This window comes from Myotis brandtii, unplaced genomic scaffold (assembly GCF_000412655.1).
Source record: "Myotis brandtii unplaced genomic scaffold, ASM41265v1 scaffold61, whole genome shotgun sequence".
NCBI lineage: Eukaryota > Metazoa > Chordata > Mammalia > Chiroptera > Vespertilionidae > Myotis > Myotis brandtii.
This window is the reverse complement of record NW_005370318.1, coordinates 3,658,940-3,672,390: the sequence shown is the minus strand read 5'-3', so window position 1 is coordinate 3,672,390 and position 13,451 is coordinate 3,658,940. Positions and strand designations below refer to the sequence as shown.

Below are 13,451 nucleotides of genomic sequence, written 5' to 3'. Positions count from 1 at the left end.
GGCTTCCTGGAGAGGAGGCATTGGGTCTGGGTTGGAAAGCTGGCATTTGACTTGGGTCTGCAAAGGCCCTAAGAGAGCATTCCAGGTGGAAGGAAGAGCAATGAGCAAAGGTGTGGAGGCAGGGAGATCCAGCTCTTGGAACTGCCCAACTGGAGGCTGGGTCAGCCAGGACACACGGCCAGCTGTGCCCTGGGTTGCAGTCTCAGGTCTCTAGAGGCAGGACTCCCATGGGCGGGAGACACTCTGCAGTCCGTCTCCCCAGGCTGTGGCTCGGAGCCCTCAGGGAGGTGAGCTGGGCGCTCCCACGCCCCTCTGGGGCAGGACGTTCCCACGTTCCCACGCAGGGGCGGCCTTGGGAAAGGCTTGGGGCGGGCCCAGGGGAGGGCGTCTGAACTCGGGTCCCTCTGCAGCTCATTCTCCATTACTCGCTCAGCAGACCTGGGTCTCTCCTGCAGCAGAGCTGGGAGGTAAGAGTGGGGAGAGCCCCGGCTTCAGGAGTGGGGAATGCGACTTAGACTCCCCCATGGGGTCCCTGCCATGGAAGAGGGGGAGGGGGTTCCTGGGGAATTATCCTTTGTTTGCATGTGGGGTGCCATCTCTTTCCCCAAAAGCAGATTACTCCTTCCCTTTCCCCATCGCTGGGGCTCTCCCACCCACTTAACACTGATGGGGAGCCCTTCCTTCCCAAATGGGGGACCCTCTCCCACTTACCACACATGGTATACTCCTTCATAATTATTGGGTGCCCCCTCCCCAGATGTGGGGGGCTCTTTCTCTTTTCAGAAGTGGATGCCCCTTTACCCTCTCCAGATGTGTGCTCCTTTTCCTCTCTCTGACCCATTTTGGTCCTTGTCCTCCTCTAAAGTCCCTCCCCACCCCCATGGAATGTCAGTCCCTGAGACCCCCCCCCCCATGGGGGGTTGGGCTCATCCTGTCCCCCTCCTCCACTGGATGCAGCAGAGCAGGCTCTCCTGCACGTAGGCAGCCAATTAGGGAGGGAAGGGGGGGGGGGGCGACTGTCTGGCAGAGATGTTGGCAGATGGCCTGAGGGAAGAGGGGCAGCCCGCGACCTGCTTCCTCCTACCTGGACTCCCACCCCGTCTCTTGGGGGGCAAACAACCCAGGATGGTTTCCCAACCTGGCCAGGCTGCGCTGGGGCAGGAAGTAGGACCCAGGCCCCCAGCCCCAAACTATTCAGACCCTGCCTTAAGGATTAGGCCTCCTCCCACTTCTCAGATGGGGAATTGAGGTCCCAGGAGGGAGCTCCAAATGTCTTGGACCCCTATTTACCCCATGGGGATACAAGACAAAATTAGAAGGGCCGGGGGCCTGAGGGAGACGTTGAAATACTAGAAACCCCCCCCCCCCCCCCCCCCCCCCACACACCTGTGAAAATGGCTTCTCTGTCTAGGCACTAAGGCAGGGATGGGCAAACTTTTTGACTCGAGGGCCACGATGGGTTCTTAAACTGGACCGGAGGGCCGGAACAAAAGCATGGATGGAGTGTTTGTGCGAACTAATATAAATTCAAAGTAAACATCATTACATAAAAGGGTACGGTCTTTTTTTTTTTAGTTTTATTCATTTCAAACGGGCCGGATCTGGCCCGTGGGCCGTAGTTTGCCCACGGCTGCACTAAGGGGTAGGGTCAGAGGGCAATGTGTGGGCTCATTCACATACACCCCCCAGATGTTCTTCAGAGCTGCCCGGAGGTTGGTGCTGAGGAAGCCAGGACTTGGAATTCGAGGGATACACAACCCAGGAGACACTGGTAAGACCTGGACACCCTCCTCCCTTGCCTAACTCCAAGGCAAGGGGCAGGAGTGCTGTCTGCAGGCTGCTCTGTCCCTTCCATGCTGGGTCTACCCAAAACCACTTCCCATAATCCCACTCCTGGGTCCAGGAAATGGGGCTCCTGCACCCCAAGCTTCCTCAGGGCCTGACCCCTAAACCTGAGGCCCCGGCGGCCTTGGTGTCCTGAGGTGGAGGTGCTGACAGAACCTGGGACCTCCTTGGCAGACCGGGTGTCAGTGCCCGTCAGAAGATGCCGAAGGCGGGAGAGACTGCAGCCAGCTAGCAGAGGGCCTTTCTGATTGACTGGTTTACTTATTTATAAACAAATAACATTTATTGAGCCCTTACTATGTACCCCTAGCTGTGATAAACATTTTATACCGATTAACACATCTAGACGTCACAACAGCCACGTGAGGTGGAGGCTGTGCTCTTATCTCCATTTCTCAGATGAACAAACTGTGGCCCAGAGGCCTAGATATTCAAAGAGCCAGGACTCCTGCTCAAAGCAGTTCCAATGCCGTCCTGTGGGCCTCTCTGGTGACGGTAAGTAGCTTTGTTGAGACTCTCCGAGTGCCCGGCCTTTTTTCTGGACACTTGAGTGGAGCCCTCGAGGGCTTAGCCATGAGGGAGAGCATCCAGGAATGGAGGCCAGCAGTAAACCAACCTCTCTGTTGACCAGTGTCGTTTATGGCACACCTGCTGTGTGCCAGGACAGCGAAGCACAGTGAGGTAAAGGGGCTGGGTGGAGCTGGGCTGGGGAGGAACTGAGTTTCACACCAAACTGACTCCAAAGCCGTGCCCCTGATCCCTATTAAAGGTATATAGAGCGTCGGTCTGAGGACTGAAGGGTCCCAGGTTTGATTCCATCAGGGGCACATGCCCGGGTTGCAGGCTCGATCCCCAGGAGGGTTCCTGCAGGAGGCAGCTGATCAATGACTCCCTCTCATCATTGATGTTTCTATCTCTCTCTCTCTTCCTCTCTGAAATCAATAAAAATTGATTATGAAAGAAAGAAAGAAAGAAAGAAAGAAAGAAAGAAAGAAAGAAAGAAAGAAAGAAAGAAAAAAGAAAGAAAGAAAGACAGGCATATGGCTATTGTTTTGCAGTTTGCAGAGCACTTTCACACCTGTCAGCTCAGGTTTCTCTCATGAGCCTTTGCTCACCATTGTCTCTGCCGGACTTGCCCTCTTTACCGGGGATCCTCCCAGAGAACACAGGATTGGAAGCCAGGGGGGCTGAATTGCAGCCCTGGCCCTGGTCCTCCTGGTTCTGTGAATTTTAGCGTCACTTGCTGCTCAGTTGCTTCATCTGTAAAATGGAGGTCACAGCATCACCTGGCTCAGAGTGATGTGGAGTAAATGAGTCAACTTACCTGAAGGCCTTAGAATGGCTCCTGGCACAGTCAGTGCTCAGTAAATGCAACTCTCTCTATTAATATTATGGTTCGTGCTGGAATGTCCCAGGGGCAGCCTGAACTCAGCTCCTTCCTTGTACCCACAGCCCACAGCAAGGGGAAGATTGCCCCCTACACCAATTACCATGCCCAGCGCTCCTACCCCATGCCAGACGAGCCCTTCTGCACAGAGCTCAACGCGGAGCAGCGGGCCCTGAAGGAGAAGGAGAAGGGCAGCTGGACCCAGCTGAGCCATGCCGAGAAGGTGGCCTGTAGGTCTCCGGGTGGGACTGGCTGGGGAGAGTGGGCTGGCGGTGGCTTTGCAAAGAAGGGCCCATCAGGGAGCAGTGGGACGGGCGAGCCTCCACCCACAACAGCCAGAAACCCCCAAACATCTGAATGCATACCCAAGGGGAGAATTTCATTCATTTGTTCATTCTTTTTATTCACTCGACTGTTGTGCATAGCCTGATGCTAGAGGATGCTGGGGACACAGGAGTGAATCCCCCAGATGGTTCCGGCCATCAGGGAGCTCCCCATCCAGTGGGAGACTGACACCAACCCGGATAGCTGTAATGCAGGATGGTGGCTGGGGGGAGGTGTGTTCAAGTGTTTGTGAGGACCTAAGAGAGAGAGAGAGAGAGAGAGAGATGGTGTCCTGGAGGGCCATCCAGGACCATCCAGAGGAAGGCCCGTTCCAGCTGGCCCTGAATGGTGAGGAGGGGGGTGCTGCTAGGTAGTGGGAACAGCATGGGGAAAGATAGGGGGGCGGGAGAGCATGGAGGGTTCTGGCAGCACTGAGTGAGTAGTGTGAGGGGACAGAGCAGAGAGAGGCAGGTGAGCTGGATGGGGGAGCAGGGGCCTGACCTTGAGGGGCAGGGGGGGGGATGTGTGACTCTAAGTTATGGCCACCAGAAGTGCCCTGGGCTACCAGTTCCTGGTCCTGCTTTGCATACAATAGATGCTTGATAAGAATTTGCTGGATGGACAGCATCTGATGCAGGGAGGGGGAGGGGGGAGATCCCCAGACCAAGAGTTGGCTTGGGGCAATTGGGATGGCTGCACCTGAGGCCCTCCCTCCCCACCCCGCCTCCCTTACCTGCTTCCTCAGTGTACCGGCTCCGGTTCCATGAGACCTTCGCGGAGATGAATCGTCGCTCCAATGAGTGGAAGACAGTGATGGGCTGTGTCTTCTTCTTCTGTGGATTCACCGCTCTGCTTATTTGGTGGCAGCGGGTCTATGGTGAGTTGCAGCATCTCATCTGGCTGCTGCCCTGGGCCATGCCCTGTGGCCACAGCCAGCAGCCAAGCTCTTATAAGGGAACTATGCTGGCACTCATCTAAAGATTTTGAGAAGTCCCCCAAAGAGGCGGAGGGTGAAGGGCAGAGCACAGCTGTCTGAGTGGGAATGTAGGGACTCTACCTCTCTGGGCCTCAATTGCCCCATCTGTAAAATGGTAATAATAGTGCCCACATCTCAGGGCTCTTGTGAGGTTTGAATGAGGAAGAGCTGTAGGTCAGCTGTAGTTATGAGTGATATTGTTACTGCAATGCTGGATACGTGGCTAGGTTGAGGTGTGTTCAAGCATCTGTGAGAACCCAAAGGAGAGAGAGAAGGAATCCTGGAGGGCCATCCAGAGGAAGCCACATTCCAGTTGGCTGTTATTAAGCATGAATTTTTCTTGTTTTTTTAAAAAATATATTTTTATTGGCTTCAGAGAAGAAGGAATATAGATACATCTATGATGAGAAAGAATCATTGATCGGCTGCTTTCTGCATGCACCCCCCCCCCCCCCCCCAGGGATAGAGCCCGCAACAGGGGCATATGCCCTGACTGGGAATTGAACCGTGACCTCCTGGTCCATAGGTTGATGCTCAACCACTGAGCCATGCTGGCCGGGCAAACATGAATTTTTCAGTACATTGTTTCAGCTGCTGTGACAGAGCCCCCAACATACTCGAGCTTAAACAAAATAAAGGCCTTGCTCTTGTCTCACAAAAAGGCCATAGGAAGTATGGGGACTCCACAATGTCAGGCTTGTGCCTTGTTGCTCTGCCATCCTGAACATGTAGCTTTCTTCTTGACGTACAAGATGGCCACTCCTAGCCCCAGCTGGTTTGGCTCAGTGGATAGAGCGTCAGCCTGTGGACTGAAGGGTCCCAGGTTTGATTCCAGCAAAGGGCACATGCCTGGGTTGCAGGCTCGATCCCCAGTGGGGCGTGTGCAGGAGGCAGCCAGTAAGTGATTCTCTCTCATCATTGATGTTTCTATCTCTTTCTCCCTCTCCCTTCCTCTCTGAAATCAATAAAAATATATTAAAAAAAAAAAAGATGGCTACTCCTGCTCCAGCCATTAGCCTACATTCCAGTAAAGAAGAGGAGAAGGGAGGAGGCACTCATTTTTAAGGTCCAGAAGTTGCACACACCACTTCTGCTCACATTCTATTCACTAGAAATGATCATATGACCATATCTAGCCACAAAGCAAACTGGGAAGTGTAGTCTTTAGCAGGGTTGTCCTATACCCAGCTGACCATTTATTACTATAAAAGGGTGATTCTCAAAGTGTGGTTCCTGGACCAATAGCTTCACTTGGGAACTTGTTAGAAAACAAATTCCCAGCCCCACTCTGGATCTCCTGAGTCAGACCCTGACGGTGGAGCCAGCAGTCGGTGTTTGCACAGCCCTCCAGGTGACTCTGATGCTCACGCGGGGTTGAGAAGCACGGCTCTGGCAGAAGGGAGAGGATATTGAAGAAGAGCTGCAGTCAGTTGACCGCTAGTGGCCTCACTTGTTTCTACTGTAAAAGTGTGATGGGCACGCCTACCTGGCATAAGAAGGAAATGAGAGAACCTTTGGAAAAATTCTAGTCTAGCTCAATGTTTGGTACTTAAAGGTGCCCATAAAGATTTTTTCTTTCTTGCCCACCCACCCACTGGGATATAAAGGACCAGGGATGGAGGCAGGCAGGCTGAGTCAGCCTCGGGGGCAGATGGACCAGGAAGTGAAGTAAGACTTGAGTGGTGACGGACGCTGTGGTCCCAGCCCTTCCCTGCTCCACTCGTGAAGGCACCTAAAATGCCCCATGGGTGCTTCCGCCTTTGGGTTAAGTATTGTCCTCACCAGATTTTTTTTTAAACCCTCACCTGAGGATATGATTTTATTGATTTGAGAGAGAGAGAGGGAGAGAGAGAAACCTCGATCCCACAGGGATCAAACCCACAACCTTTTGGTTTTCACGAGGATGATGTCCAACCAACCAAGCTACCCGGCTGGGCCTCCCCTGGTTTTTAAAGTGAACGCCTCTATCCTACCTCCTACTCCCAACCCCCTTCAGGAAGGAAAAGAAACCATCTCCTCCTGGATTCCTCCCAATCAGTGGGAGCAAACTGAGTAATTAGGGTTAGAGTAGCTACCACGTTATGCAAATCATTTTATAAATAGTAACTCCTTTAATCCCCACACCCCTAGTGGACAGGACCTGGTTTTGACAGATAAGGAAACTGAGGCTCAGAGAGATAAAGTGACTTGTTCAAAGTCACACAGCAAGAGAGTGGTAGATCTAGGATTTGAATACAGACAGACTTCAGACCAGTGCTCCCGTTCCATTGGGCCACACAGCAGGCGAAGAAACTGAGGCTCAGAAGGGGAAGGACCTTGACCCAGTTCCCACAGCGAATCGAAGGCAGAGTTGGGGTCAGAACACAGAAGTCTGTGGAGTGCAGCTTAGGAAGTCTGATGGGGAGACGGACAGGGTGGCGGGAGCGCCTCCATGCAGGCCACCCTACCCCTGTCCCTGGGACCCTGGCTCAGAGGGAGAGGGCGGCCCTGTCCCTACCCCGTGCCTTCCTTCCTGCAGTGTTCCCTGAGAAGCCCATCACCTTGACGGATGAGTGGAAGGCCAAGCAGCTCCAGCGCATCCTGGACATGAAGGGCAACCCTGTGCAAGGCCTGGCCTCCCGGTGGGACTATGAGAAGAAGGAGTGGAAGAAGTGACACTGCATCCCAGTCCCAGGCTAACCCCCCCCCCCCCACCCCCTCCGCAGCTCTCCCCTGGCCCGGAGCCTATGGAGCACTCCCTCCCCTCTCTTTCACCCCAATAAAGCTGGCCTCTTCTCTTCTGCCTTTCATCGCCACCTCAGTCTTTATCTGCCACAAAGCCTACTTATACCTAACATCAGGCAGTACAGTGGCCAAGGGGCAAGAACAAGCACTCTCCCGGGGCTCAGAGCCCAGCTTGCCAGGGAGGACTTCCTGGAGGAGTAGAGGCGAGGGCTGAGTCTTGCAGGAATTAGGAAAACAGGCAGGAGAGGGAAAGCATTCCAGGGGGAGGGAATGGCTTGAGCAAAGGCAAGGACACTCCTTTACTAATCCAGGCCTTGGGGATGCGGCAGTGGACAGTCTCTGGCCTCAATGGAGGAGACGTTTCTTTACAGGGGGAGACAGAAAAGTAAGTAAGTAAATATATAACAGGTGACCTGGTTTTAAGGGCTATAAATAAACCAAACAAAGTAGGATAGAGGGGGAGTTAAAGGGCGATTGGGGATTGTGGGTGAAGGTCTGAATGAAATGAGGAAACAAGCCTTGTATCAAAGACAGAGCAGCAAGAGCAAAGACTGAGGTGGGATTCTGGTTTGTGTGTTTGTGGAACTGCAAGGAGGCCACCCACGGCGACTAGAGTAGAATGACTTGGAGAGCAGCAGGAAGGTGTGTGTTGGGGGGGCAGGGGCGGGGCGGGAGGGGGCTGGCCTTGGGTTAGCAAGCAGATGATAAAAGCCTCATGGGAGTTTATTCTAAGTGTGATGGGAAGTGGTATCAGTCTGCATCTTCTGAGAAGCCAATGCCAAGGAAGAATGAAAGATGTCGGAGATTTGTTGAGGGTTCCCCCATGTGAAGGATAAAGGAGACAGGGAGAAGGGGGAGGGGTGGTGAGACCCTTTAGACCAGTGATTCTCAACCTTCCTAATGCCGCGACCCTTTAATACAGTTCCTCATGTTGTGGTGACCCCCAACCATAAAATTATTTTCGTTGCTACTTCATAACTGTAATTTTGCTACTGTAAACAATATGTAATTATATATGTGTTTTCCGATGGTCTTAGACGACCCCTGTGAAAGGGTCGTTTGACCCCCAAAGGGGTCGCGACCCACAGGTTGAGAACCGCTGCTTTGGACTGTGATCAGGCCTGACCGCTGTGGAAGGAGGGAAGGGGGGAGGGAGGATTGGGTAGGAAACGCCTTGGACTTCTGTGCATTGTATCTAAGTCCAACCAGGAGACAGTAATTTAATAGAGGCTGTTTAAAGGCCTATTAAGTTTACACAAGAGAATAGCTATAAAGATATAAAGATAATAACTTTAAAGAGTATCCTAGGGAGCATGCCCAAGAAGGACAGATTTGGAAGGGGGGTGCCTTCCCAAACTGGGGTTCAGACCTCATTGGAGAAGGTGTGGTTGAAGCCTACCAGTTGGCACAGAACTGAGCTGGGTTGGCTAGGCCCCAGCTGGTCCATGGTCATTGGGCAAAGACAGTTAGAAGTCCTCAGAGGCCCAAGGGTGCTGAGGCTGGTGGGTGGGGGAATTTGGGCACCTTTGTAGATGTGAGGCCAAGAGTGTGTGATGTCTACCTGCGTTAGGAGGGCAGCAAGAAGATGGCCCCCAGGTGTGGGGGCTGCAAGGTGGCTGATAGACTGGACTCATGGCTGCGGCAGATCACCACCAGATGTCCTCACACACTGCTGACCAACCACACAGCAGGAGCAAGAACACACACACACACACACACACACACACACACACACACCCCAGAACCAGAAAGCCAAGCCCAGCCGTTCTTCCAGACGTGTCCCCTCCAGCACCCTCTGCTGGCAGAGTTTAGCATCTCCCTGTAAAGGAGGCAATGCTCAGAGTTTATCCTAAAGGGTGAATTTGGAGTTGAGAGGCAATAAATTGACTAGAGCAGCAAATCTGAGAAAGTCGTGGCCAATGGGGAGACCCAGAGGGACAAAAGGCCCATTAGAGGAGCCCACTGTGCTCGGTCCTTGGCTGGGAGCAGCCCAGGGGACCGTGGCCTCAGCGAAAAGGCTGCAGCAGAACCTCACAGGTTCTCTCGGAGAGAGATCTGAGCAGCACACCTCCACGGACACCCTAGATGCCAATGGAGGGATCTAGAAGAGCAGTTGTGACAACAATACACAGTGGGGCAAAAGTAGGCTTACAGTTGTTCATATGGAAAATAATACAATAAATAATATTACAAGAATAAACTCTGTTTCAGGTACTCATAACTGTAAACCTACTTTTGCCCACCCTGTATTCATTCAGCCAACAAATATTTATGGTGCCTCTACTATGTACCAGGCTCTGGGGACAGAGTGAATGAGACCTTATTCCAGTGCTCATGAATCTGAAAGTCTGCAATGGGGACTCAGCATTGATCAGACAGACAACCTAATAAAGTATAGCACAAATAAGTGTTAAAAAAGGGAGGCACATGGTGTTTGGACTTACCAACAGGGGCTGGGGGAACTTGACTCAATCTGGAGCAGTAAGGGAGGACTTCCCTGAGGAAGTGTCCTCAGACCTGAGAGATGAAAAATGACTGGGTGTAAGCTAGATGAAACAGGTGGTGGGACAGCATTCGAGTCAGGAAAAAAACATGTGCAAAAGCCCTGTGGTAGTGAGGACCATGCATGACGGAGGAAATACAGGGAGCCACAGGGCTGTCAGAGGGGAAGGTAGAGGTGGACCAGGGGCGATAGGAAAGTAGGAGATCATACAGGGCTTTGGGGTCTCTGCTGCCTCTACTGAAGGGACAAGTCGGGAGAAAGCAGGGAAGCTAGGGGAGTCTGTTGAGGCCAGAATATGGGGAGCCTTTGACATCCATTTAATTTTTATCTGAGAGAAGCAGCTGCCTCGGTCCTAGGCTCTCGCATGCACGAGGGATTCATTAATTAGTCACTATCTTAGCACAAGAGATGCTGGGGACCCAAATGGGAAGCACACAGGAGCCTTGACCTCCAGGTTTCCTAGCCTGTTGGGTGGGACAGCCAGTCGGAAGCTAATGAGGTAAGAACTATGGAAATGCCCGGTAGTATATTTTGACCCAGACCCTGATGCTTTGCTAGCAGCAGGAGCAGTTTTGACATAACTTAAAATGTTGAAATATGCAGGCAGTAAAATTTGTTTAGATTAATAAATTGCCAAGGAGTCATGTTGTGAGCAACAAAGAAAATTGTCAAAACTGGCCCAGGGTAAAATTAGATGTTGTACTAAGTCAATCCCCTCCCTCCCCCCAGCCAATAATGTTGTGTAACAAACAACCCAAAGCTTGGTGGTTTACAACTTTGAGCATTTCTGTTTATCTTTCTTGGGCCTGTGGTGTGGGTTGGCTGAGGCTCTGCTGGGATCTGCAGGTTTAGTTCCAGTCTGTGGGTTGGTATTTCTGTGTGCTCCAGCTGCCATAACAAATACCACAGATTCGGTGGCTTAAACAACAGAAATACATTTTCTCACAATTCTGGAGGTTAGAAGTCTAAGATCAAGTGTTGGCAAGGTTGGTTCCTTCTGATACTTCTCTCCCTGGCTTGATCCTCACATGGTTCCTCTGTGTGTGCATATCCCTGGTGTCTTGCTGCATCCAGATTTCCTCTTCTTACAAGGACACCTGTCAGAGTGGGCTAGGACCTTCCCTAATGACCTCATTTTAACTTCATCACCGCTTTAAAGGTCCTCTCTTCAAATAGGGTCACATTCTGAAGGATGAGGGATTAGGACTTCAACACATGAATTTGTAGGGGCCACATTTCAGCCCATAACAATTGGATTGAGGATTATTCCATTCGTTTCCTTGTTCTGGGACCGGCAGGCATCTAGGGCATGTTCTCCTCATGGTAGGAGTCAGAGACTCCTGAGTGGGCAGAGAGACAGTGGGCACACATGATGCTCTTTTTAAAAATATTTTTAATGATGTCAGAAAAGAATTTGTAGGGGCCACATTTCAGCCCATAACAATTGGGTTGAGGATTTTCCATTCGTTTCCTTGTTCTGGGACCTGCATCGAGGGCATGTTCTTCTCATGGTAGGAGTCAGAGACTCCTGAGGGGCCAGAGAGACAGTGGGGACACATGATGCTCTTTTTAAAAATATTTTTAATGATTTCAGAAAAGAAGAGAGAGGAAGAGAGAGATAGAAACATCAATGATGAGAGAGAATCAGTGATTGGCTGCCTCCTGCATGCCCCCTACTGGGGGTTGACTCCACAGCCCAGGCATGTGCCCTTGACCGGAATCGAACCCAGGACCTTTCAGTCCACAGGCCAACGCTCTATCCACTGAGCCAAACCGGCTAGGGCGACATGATGCTCTTAAAGCCCAACCTCAGAACTAGCACACAGAACCAGCACCACATTCTACTGGCCAAAGCAAGTGTCATGGTGTTCTGTGACTGTTGGTAAAAACCACCCCAAAACTACAGGCATAAAACAACCATTACATTATGCCTACCAATTCTGTAGGTCCGGAATTCAGGCAGAGCATGATGGGAACTGCTTGATTCTGCTCTAGAATGTCTGGAGCCTCAGCTGGAAATGCTCAAAGGCTGTGGCCACAATCTTCTAGTGGTATTTTAATTCACATCTGGTGGTTGATGCTGGCTGTCAGCTGGGACCTCATTTGGGGCTGTCAACCAGAACACCTCTTTGTAGCATCCTCAGGTGGTCTTTCTGTGTGGGCTAGTTGGGCTCCCTCAAAGCGTGGTGGGTTGGTTCCAAGAGAGCAAGAGGGAAGTGTATTGCATTTTTTATGGCCTAGCCTTAGAAGACACATAGCGTCACTTCTGCTAAACTCTGTTGTCAAGGCACTCACAAAGTTCCATTCAGATGCAAGAGGGAGAGCACAGAGACCTCCCCACTTGATGGGAAAACATCAAGGTCACAACATAAGATGTGAGATGCTATGACATGGAAGCATTGTGGTCATCTTTGGAATATATAGGCTGCCACCCACAGGCAAGCCCAACATCGATGGGCAAAAAAATGTCCTCCATCCAAGTGCAAATGGAGAGTGTGGGGAGGAAAGCAGAATTATGAGTAAAGAATACACCCTACCACAGAGGTGTAGAAATAACCAACACAAAATCAAGTTGGCAGAAACTAAAACTGACCATGTTAAGTTGGAAATTGGCTAAAATTCAAACAGAATGAAAATCTGACATTTAGATAATCAAATGTGACCTGGAAAAAATTGGACCAATTGAAGATAATGAACAGAGTAGATGACGCACAATGGCAGGAAACTGGTGAATCAGATGTGAACTAAAAATGACTGAGAAAAGAACAAAATAGTCCTGGTAGCACTTACTCCATGAAACCATGTGATTGTCATGAAAAAATTACTTTGTAAGACTAAATTTAAAATAGGAAACATTAGAAAGATTTTAACATTGGCATAAAATAACTGATCAAAGAAATTGTCTTCATGCAGCTTGCTCAAGAAAACTCTGTCTTGATGTATTAGAATAGTGTAATTCTGATAAAAATTACTGGGTTCAAAACCCAGTCAAAATAGTCTTTTGATAAACACATCTATGAGGCCAAAACGTTTGGGTCAAAATATCTTGAATATTAGAATTTTCTGTAAAAACCAGAGGAAGAAATTCCAAAGACAAATAAGGAACTCAAAGGTATTTATATGTATGAGAGATAAAGGGTTGATTTCTCTAATATGTTTAAAAAAAAACAACAAACCCGATCTGACAAATCAGTAAAAAAAAACAAAACAAAAAAGGAATGCAGCCCGGCAGGCATGGCTCAATGGTTGAGTGTTGACCTTTGAACCAGGAGGTCATGGTTTGATTCCTGGTCAGGGCTCATGCCCTGGCTGTGGGCTCAATCCCCATTGTGGGGGGTTCAGGAGGCAGCCAATTAATGATTCTCTCTCATCATTGATATTTCTCTCTCTCTCCCCCTTTCCCTCTCTGAAATAAAAAAAACCTATCTAATAAAAGAGTAATATGCAAATTAACCATCACTTTGCGATAAAGATGGCGGTGCCCACAGCCAATAAGGAGGGAATATGCAAATTGATGCGACAAAGATGGCGGTGCTGGCTGGAGCCACAGAGCCAGCCTGAGAGCGGGCAAGAAGGCTTGGCATCCTGGGTTGCCCCACAGACCCAGGAATGGGACTAGAGGCGATCAGGCCAGGAGGGGAGGGCAGTTGGGGGTGATCAGGCCAGCAGGGGGCGCATTTGGGGGTGAGCAG

At 50.6% G+C, this 13,451-nt stretch overlaps 1 protein-coding gene across 1 annotated transcript; it reads left to right on the top strand.

Annotated features, from left to right (window-relative positions):
- Positions 1 to 330: 330 nt before the first annotated feature.
- On the top strand, positions 331 to 7,312 carry LOC102261338. The gene is made up of 5 exons (XM_005879841.2): positions 331 to 467; positions 1,690 to 1,771; positions 3,298 to 3,462; positions 4,302 to 4,433; positions 7,051 to 7,312. Exons 2-5 carry the CDS (start codon positions 1,690 to 1,692, stop codon positions 7,185 to 7,187), a joined length of 516 nt encoding a protein of 171 aa, XP_005879903.1. The 5' UTR covers positions 331 to 467; the 3' UTR covers positions 7,188 to 7,312.
- The last annotated feature ends 6,139 nt before the right edge of the window (positions 7,313 to 13,451 follow it).